Source organism: Lolium rigidum, chromosome 3 (assembly GCF_022539505.1).
Source record: "Lolium rigidum isolate FL_2022 chromosome 3, APGP_CSIRO_Lrig_0.1, whole genome shotgun sequence".
NCBI classification, from domain to species: Eukaryota; Viridiplantae; Streptophyta; class Magnoliopsida; order Poales; family Poaceae; genus Lolium; species Lolium rigidum.
The window spans coordinates 271,946,291-271,954,472 of record NC_061510.1 but is presented as its reverse complement, the minus strand read 5'-3'; the positions used below and the strand labels follow the sequence as shown (position 1 = coordinate 271,954,472).

General features: G+C 45.0%; 1 protein-coding gene across 1 annotated transcript; it reads left to right on the top strand.

The window, feature by feature from the left end:
• The first annotated feature begins 1,332 nt into the window (after positions 1-1,332).
• LOC124703429 (protein tas-like) lies at positions 1,333-5,503 on the top strand. The gene is made up of 9 exons (XM_047235642.1): positions 1,333-1,584; positions 1,964-2,177; positions 2,259-2,354; positions 2,502-2,585; positions 2,911-3,071; positions 3,337-3,454; positions 4,138-4,273; positions 4,744-4,922; positions 5,047-5,503. Exons 2-9 carry the CDS (start codon positions 1,974-1,976, stop codon positions 5,284-5,286), a joined length of 1,218 nt encoding a protein of 405 aa, XP_047091598.1. The 5' UTR covers positions 1,333-1,584; positions 1,964-1,973; the 3' UTR covers positions 5,287-5,503.
• Positions 5,504-8,182: the final 2,679 nt, after the last annotated feature.

Sequence of the window (8,182 nt, the reverse complement as noted above, 5' to 3'; positions counted from 1 at the left end):
CAGCGTCTACCCGTGGCCGCCAGCCGGATCTTCAGAGCAACGCAGCACGGAGGTTTAGAGCAATCAACGCGCATGGCAAGTTCCGAGCGTGCGCCCACTGCTGCACAGGAGGAGTTCAGATGCCGAGCCGGCCACATCACGATCGAGTGCGTCGGTCATCCGTCGAGAACGTGTGCTGGTGGGCCAGGGAAGGTGCGCGGCGTGCTCCGAGTTTCCCTATGCGCTAAGCCGGTCTCCATCACTCGGCCAGTGAGCGTAACTGCGCCTTGCGTCGTCTGAATTAGGGCCTCGGCCAAGCCGTGTTGCCTGACGCCGCCTGTCGCTCGAAGTCATACCTCAGGCGAGCATCAACTGAAGCCCCCGGCGGCCCTATCCCTCAGGTAGACCTCTGGCTCGACGTCTCCTGGCATGGCGACGGTCCTATCCTGGTCGATGGTGGTTGATATTTTCCTTTTATTCTGGTACGCGTGCTCTTTTATAGCACCGATCTGCGGCGAGACCCGCTTTCTCCTCGGCGGCCTCCACAAGGCACGCGGGCATCGGCCTTGAAGGCGAAAGAACTCCTGTAGGCCATTGTGATGCTGCACTCGTCTAGACGGTCCCAGCAAGTTCCGGAACGACCGGAATACCGCGACCGGGCCGGCGCCCCGCTGGTACACCCAAACCTCCACGGGCGGGTCACATGAGCAGTTTTAGATCGAGGCATCGTGGGAAGGAAGGCTCACGGTGGCAGGAAAATAAAAAGAGTAAAGGCCTAACGGCTAACGCACGAATCGTTTTCTTTCACTCAGCGGTGGCAACTGCTGTAATTTAGACAACAATCAGGGGCAATAAAAAACGGACCAACAAGAAGCCCTTTTGCTTTTATTATTATTAGGTATAGATTTGTCTATGTTGCACCACTTGAGAGTTCAAAACTTTCGTTCGACGAGGGTATTGCCGTAGATCGGGAAGATGAGGGTATTGCCGTAGATCGGGAAGACGAGGGTATTGCCGTAGAAACCCAGGCCATTGTTGCCGACAGGTCGGGGCCACCAAACGGTTCCCGCGATTTTCTCTCGTCCGGAGTCCCCGAGCGCTCCCCGCGGGGGCGGGGATAGCCTGGGCTCTCCGGACGGATGAAAGGTTTAATCCGGATGAAAACGAGTTCCGGGAGCGCGACTGAGCCGTTTTCGTCCATCCGGAAAAAAAATGCGTTCTAGGGTCTCGTTGGGGAGACGGCTGGAGATGCTCTTCGAGACTGAAATGAGAAATCTTGGTCCGTTCTTTGGACTTCGGGTGTGCCCGGGCTTGGCTGTTCGCCTGTTCCTACCGCTTCCACGAATCTTTGGCACCCACAGTCATCACACACCCACACAGAGGTCTGCGCCGTCGCGGGTCGGCCACCTCATCCATCCGTCACCCCGGACCGGAATCCGGGCAAACCAACCCCCTTCGCAAAGAGCCCTCGCCTCTGCCCGCCGTCCTCTCCCGCAGCCGTGGGCAGGGCATCCCAATTGCTCACCGTTCGTGAGCTCCAGCTCTCTCCGACTCTACCCCCTGACCGGGCTGCGTTTTGCTCAGCGTTGAACTCACAGACAGCAGGTACAACATTCTTCAGTTTCTTCTTTTTCTCTGGGGTTATCCTTTCCGACTAGAGCAAATCATGCTAAAGTTTTAAACCGTCCCCACATGTTGTAGTCTACAATACTTCACGTATTTGCGAAAGTGAAATATAACTGAGAAGTAGTAGGAGTAGTAGTTATTGGGGAGGAGGGGCTGGAATCCCAAATTCTCCAGAGTCCTGCATTTTATCTTTGCGAGTTCCCCAATTTAGTGGACCTTACCGGATCATGGAACTTAACTAGTACAACCAAGAGTTTGGGTGTGCATAGTGTAGAAATGCAGTAATCAGATTTTCCTTTCACCTAGTGTTCAGACGCTAACAAAAAAAATGGTTGTTTGCTGGACTGTGGAAGAGCAGGAGTTTCAGTATGCAGCAGATGGCGCTGTCTGCGTTGGTCGCGAACCCCTCCTCATCCTATAGCAGTACCGTATCGGGGCTGACTGCCCTATGGTCTCAGAGATGGCATGGGAGACGCGTGCGAAGCCAAGTTCGGGCGCAGGCGGAAGCAGGGATGAAGTACAATAAGCTGGGAGATTCAGATCTTCTTGTCAGCGAGATTACTCTTGGAACAGTATGTGCATAGCTGCAGAAAAAATGTTGTTGGTACTGTTACATTTCCTTTACACATCAGGCTAATTCTTGTACCATTTAGATGACTTTTGGAGAGCAAAACACAGAGAAGGAAGCGCACGAGATGCTTTCTTATTCTATTGATCAGGGCATCAATATCATTGACACTGCTGAAATGGTCAGTTCATAACCATGCATTGTATTCTTCCCTTTCCTTTGTTAATTCGATTTGATTATCCTCTCAAGTTTGGTTCAGCTATCAACGAAGACATCCATGAACGATCGATCTAGTTTTTGATTGGTGACTCCCTTTTTATGTCTTTAGTACCCAGTTCCAACCAGCAAGGATACTCAAGGGAGGACCGATTTATATATTGGCAGTTGGATGCAATCCAAACCACGAGACAAGGTACCCCAATTGTTTCTCATGTCACTCTAAACCCATTTGCGATTAGTTGTTCAGATCATGGCAGCTGCTGGGATTGCCAATAATTAATAGGCATCCATTCTTCTCTGTTTAACTTTTTTTTTTTGCTATGTATACATGAATTTCTTATGATTTGTATGTGTTACACTGAATTTCTTAGAGAGCATCATAACAAACAAATATGTTGAAAATAAAATATGGCTCAGGCTTTGCCATCAACAGACAGCAAATTTTCCAATTTTTAATGGCATGTTTGTATAGTGCCACTGAAACATGACACCTGTACTTTTTGATTCTGTATATCCAGATAATTCTAGCCACCAAAGTTTCTGGTTATTCAGAGCGATCTTCATATCTTCGGGAAAATACAGAAGTGCTGCGTGTCGATGCCGCCAATATCAAGGAAAGTGTTGAAAAGAGCCTTAAACGCTTATCTACAGACTACATCGATTTGCTTCAGATACACTGGTTAGTTCTTCATTTTGAAGATTTTTCTTGCTCAGCATAATATGGACATCTTTTTCATGCTTCAAAGCACGCTGTCATTTTCGGCACTACTCATTAGATTACCTGTTTCAGGTTATCACTTGTTTACTTTATGTACACATTTTCCAACTTTTGTTTATCAAATTCATCAGACAGGAACTATTTTGGGTATATTGATATATTTCTTTTTGGTTTTACGTTCCAAGAAAATCAACCCTGGATCCAAAGGTTTGTTGTATGTCTTCAGGCCCGATAGATATGTGCCAATATTCGGTGGATTCAGCTATGATTCAACCAAATGGAGGCCAAGTGTTCCGTTTGAGGACCAATTGAAAGCTTTCCAGGAACTAATTGATGAAGGGAAGGTATTGTTTCCATTTAGCTGATATAACAAGAAAAGGGGATAGAGATTTTACTTTTGTCATGAGAAGGCTAAATTGTGTTTTTTTTCAAACATGTATGAAAACGCATGCCATTTTGTGTAGAAGAAAAGGGTTTAAATTACACAGTTACATTATACACGCCAATAAAACAGACAAACAAAATGCAATCTATAACTAACACAAGATCCTATTGGTGTGGAGAACCACAACATGTTTGCTTTTGGTATGGAACAATCTTTCAACAGAACGTGGTGCTTTTTTTTTGAAATAGTTGGTGCTTATATTTTGTAAAAAAAATGAGTTTTTTTGAATAATAATAGCCATAGAATTATTCTGGAGTGCATAATTCCTACTGGAGTTGCATAGATTGTTCAGTTAGTAGTATTTCAGTTTTTGTTTGCTGTCATTGTTGCTTCTAGTCTGAACAGATCTTGTTTAGGCTCCTCTTCTGAGCTGGTGTCCCTGGTGTGAACCTTTGTGTAAGAATGCTGCCTTAGACTTCCAATGAAAACGGGGCTCTTAATGCCTTGTCTCCAAAACTAGCTTATGAGCATGTTGTATATTTAGAGGCACATTTGTGTACTTCAGTCACGGCATATTCTAACTGCAGTCAAAAGTGCTAGGTTGTTAACAGATGATGATTTCACTTTTAATGTCTGTTCTAGGTACGCTATATCGGTGTTTCCAATGAAACCTCATACGGAGTAATGGAGTTTGTACATGCTGCGAAACTTCTAGGACTTCCAAAGATTGTGAGCATCCAGAACAGTTATAGTCTAATTGTGAGATGCCGCTTCGAAGGTGAAACAGATGGCATTGATCTCTTCACTTGATTCGTACAACTGTTTGTCATGCCCTTAGTTCTTGAATTAACTGAGATATGTTTTTACCTTAGTCTGAAAAATCAGTTGCTTATCATGTCAAATAAATACAAACTGTTGATAAATATTTGCTGACAACTAATTTCTTTCCTGCTTGATTAGATATAACTAATAAGAATAGAGAGGGTTCCTTAAGATTGTACTCCCTCCGTCCTATGAAACTTGTCTTAACTTTGTCTAAATTTAAGTGTATGTAGACACTATTTAGTATGTAGATACATCCAAATTTTGACAAAGTTAAGACAAGTTTCATGAGACGGAGGGGATATTATATTTCTGTTGTTAATTCATTTTGTATTCTGTATATTATTGAGGTGATGGGCTCAGATTGTAGAGCTGTGTGTATCTGATATGCTGGATCTGACACCTGCATGCTTTATTTTGTCATAGTTGATCTTGTCGAAGTCTGCCACCCAAATAACTGCAATGTTGGGCTGCTTGCCTACTCTCCATTGGCTGGCGGTGTTCTCAGTGGAAAGTATCTGGATGGAAACTCTGGTGATGCAAAGAGGAGCAGGCTGAATCTATTCCCTGGTTACATGGAGCGCTACAACGTATCATTGGCTAAAGTATGATCTGACACTACGACTATTGACTAACAATTCATGATTAACTTTTGTTTGCCTCCGACTTCTATGTGGGCTTGATAGCCTGGGTTCATCCTGGTTTACTTCTGTTGCATTTTCTCCACAGGAAGCAACTGGCGAATATGTCAAGCTTGCCAAGAAGCATGGGCTAACCCCAGTCCAGCTTGCCCTCGGCTTTGTGCGCGACCGTCCTTTCACGGCTAGCAGCATCATCGGAGCAACCACCATGGATCAGTTAAAGGAGAACATCGATGCATTTACCAGCGCTCCGCGGCCTCTGCCACCGCAAGTTCTAGATGACATCGAGACTCTTTTCAAGAAATACAAAGATCCAGCAATCATCTAGATGTTGATTTTGTTATGCAATATATAGATCAAGCAAGCAGACAGAGATTATGCCAAATTCTTTTTGTGTTTATACCACATTGAAACCATAAACCATAAATGTGTGTAACACATAACTGCAAGCATATATTTGTTTTTGTTTTGTAATATGTTTGTATTCTTGATTATTACATATACATATAGAGTCATGAAGCAAGGAATGGGGCTATCTATCAGTAGCTAATTGCTCTCTGAACTTTCAAGAAAAGGGAAATTTATCAAGCTATCAGTTCTGTTTGTTGACATTATTCTGACTAGTACTATGTTGCTCTGCTACTGCTGCAGTGGTTTGGTGGTGTTCATGTCTGCCGCAATGTTGCCCTGCTAAGCCTTGGCAGGGATGGGATGTACCACGGTTCCACGGTTACCGTCGATGTATACCCAATCCAATCTGACTCTAATCCAAACCCAATCTGACTCCTGCGATCGCTCGATCACCAAGGGGTTAGGGAGATATTGTGGTGATGGACCCGCTGCCGGACGACGTGCTCTCGGATCAAAGGCCCATTCAGCCATTCATGATGCAGCAATGTTTATGACGGTTTTCTGTAATTACTCTGTGCGCCATCTGAATGCATGTATTTTGCGTGGCTTGCTATCGAGAATCACATATGAATTGTGGATATACTTGCATGAAATAAGTGTACTTCTTGCTTTCTTCGTAAGTCAAATATTGTCAAGTTTGATTAACTTTATAAAAAAGTAATAACATTTATGGCACCAATTTAGTATCACTAGGTACTTCTTGACATGTACCCGCTTGCCAGCCTAAGTAGAAGTACACTTATTTGAGAATGGAGGGTAGATGCCAACTTTCCAAATCAGTGATGTGTTGATAGTTGTGGGGTCCGCAATAGGGTAACTACAATAGTGATCAGTTAAATTTACCCTGAACATAGTAGGTAACTACACTAGTCATATGATTATGCTAACTGTAGCCTACACAACTGATTAACTAAATCAGATTTGTGTTTATAATTTTAACATGGGCAACAAAGAACTACTACAGTGATGAATGTGTAAGTTTTAGGTAGTAATTGTAGCCTAGACAGTCAGGTTATTAAATCAGTGTCATGTTGATAAGTGTAGCATGGGCAACACGGTACTTCCATGTATTGGTTTATAAGGCTTTCACGTATTTTAAGAAAAAACTTAACCAAAAATTTGATTATTAATATATAAGTAATACGCTGCAAAAATTATATCACTGAAGTTTTATACTTTCATAATTTATATGGCATAACAAAATCGATTGTAAGTTTTTCTTAAATGTGTGCGCGTGCGCGTGTGTGTTGGGGGGAGACTGGCATGGAGGGGTCACTGTGTCAAGCAATGTTGTTTTTGTTATGATGGTGCTTTAGGGTAATAGACTTGTTGTATTACCAGGGGCCAAAGGCCACAATATATAGTACAGGTACATGTGCAAATATGCAGGAAGCCCCCTAACATATGGGGAAATTACAATATACAAACATATACATCTAACACCCCCCCCTCAAACTCATGGTGGATCCACAACACTGAGTTTGGAGAGTAAGAAATCATGCTGCGCTCGGGTTTGTGCCTTTGTAACCCGCCAACTGCAAATCTGAAGGCAGATAATGAAGCGCAACAACCTGAGCCTGCACCTGAGCACGCGTATAAAAAGCATCAACACCAATATGCTTGGTAAGCTCATGCTTGACCGGATCACGTGCAATACTGATAGCACCTGTATTGTCAGACAGAAGTGGAGTGGGTGTCGTAACAGAGACCCCAAAATCTGCAAGCAACCACCGTAACCAGGTCACCTCAGCAATCAACAAAGCCATAGCCCGCAGCTCAGCCTCAACACTCGAACGGGAAACCGCTACCTGTTTCTTCGTCTTCCAAGCAACAAGCGAACCACCAAGAAACACACAGTAAGCAGAAAGTGAACGACGATCTGTAGGATCACTCGCCCACGTGGCATCCGAGTAGCACTAGAGCTGGAGAGAGCTGGAACTAGGAAAGAAAAAGCGACAAGTGATCGTGCCACTGTTGGCGTCAGAAACCCACCGGCGGGCAGCGACTGGCAACACAGGAGAGCCGGGAACAACTAGGGCTGCGGCTGGCCCCAGTCCCTCTGAGCGGCGGCCCGCAAAGCCTTCTGGTCACGCGCCCGATGCTCGTCGCAGGGCGTTCCACCCGACCTATACCCGGTCGGGAAGGTGTGGATGATGCCTCGCTTAGTTTCCTGCAGGGCACACACGTAAACGTTAAATACGAGCCTCGATCGGCTCTCGAGGTTATCCCGTGAATCGGCTCAAAGAGCCGATCCACCCATGATTCGTACAAGGTGTCCGAATATATGGTGGTCCCGCTTGATCAAGATAAAGCTAATCTGATCTACGACGATTTAGGGTTTTCACCGCATAATCGGATCATCCTACTCACGATTGGGCCTCGCGCTCGCGTACGGTGATCGTAAGCCGATCCTAGACAGGGCCTAAAAACCAACACGAGGTTGATCCTCGGAACGTCCCGTCTAGGGCTAGCAAACTACACCCTACACGCCGCCGGATCCTCCAACCCTTTGTAAGGCCTAACTATTGCAGATGTTAAACTAATCCTTGAAGAATCAAGGAGCAACCGTAACGGATCGAATCTACTAAATAGTGATCAAGCGGGGTGCCGCCCCTACACCTAAGATAGGCGTAAGGGCGGCTAGACATGCAAGGGTCGCACTACGATAGCATATTATACGAAGAACAATGCTAACCCTAACATGTCTAAGATAACTACGTTGCTCGCCATCAAAAAGGCTTCAGCACGAGCAACGCATGAACAACGGGGATAGGCTTCTGCTGCCTAGATCGCAAGATGCGATCTAGGCAGCA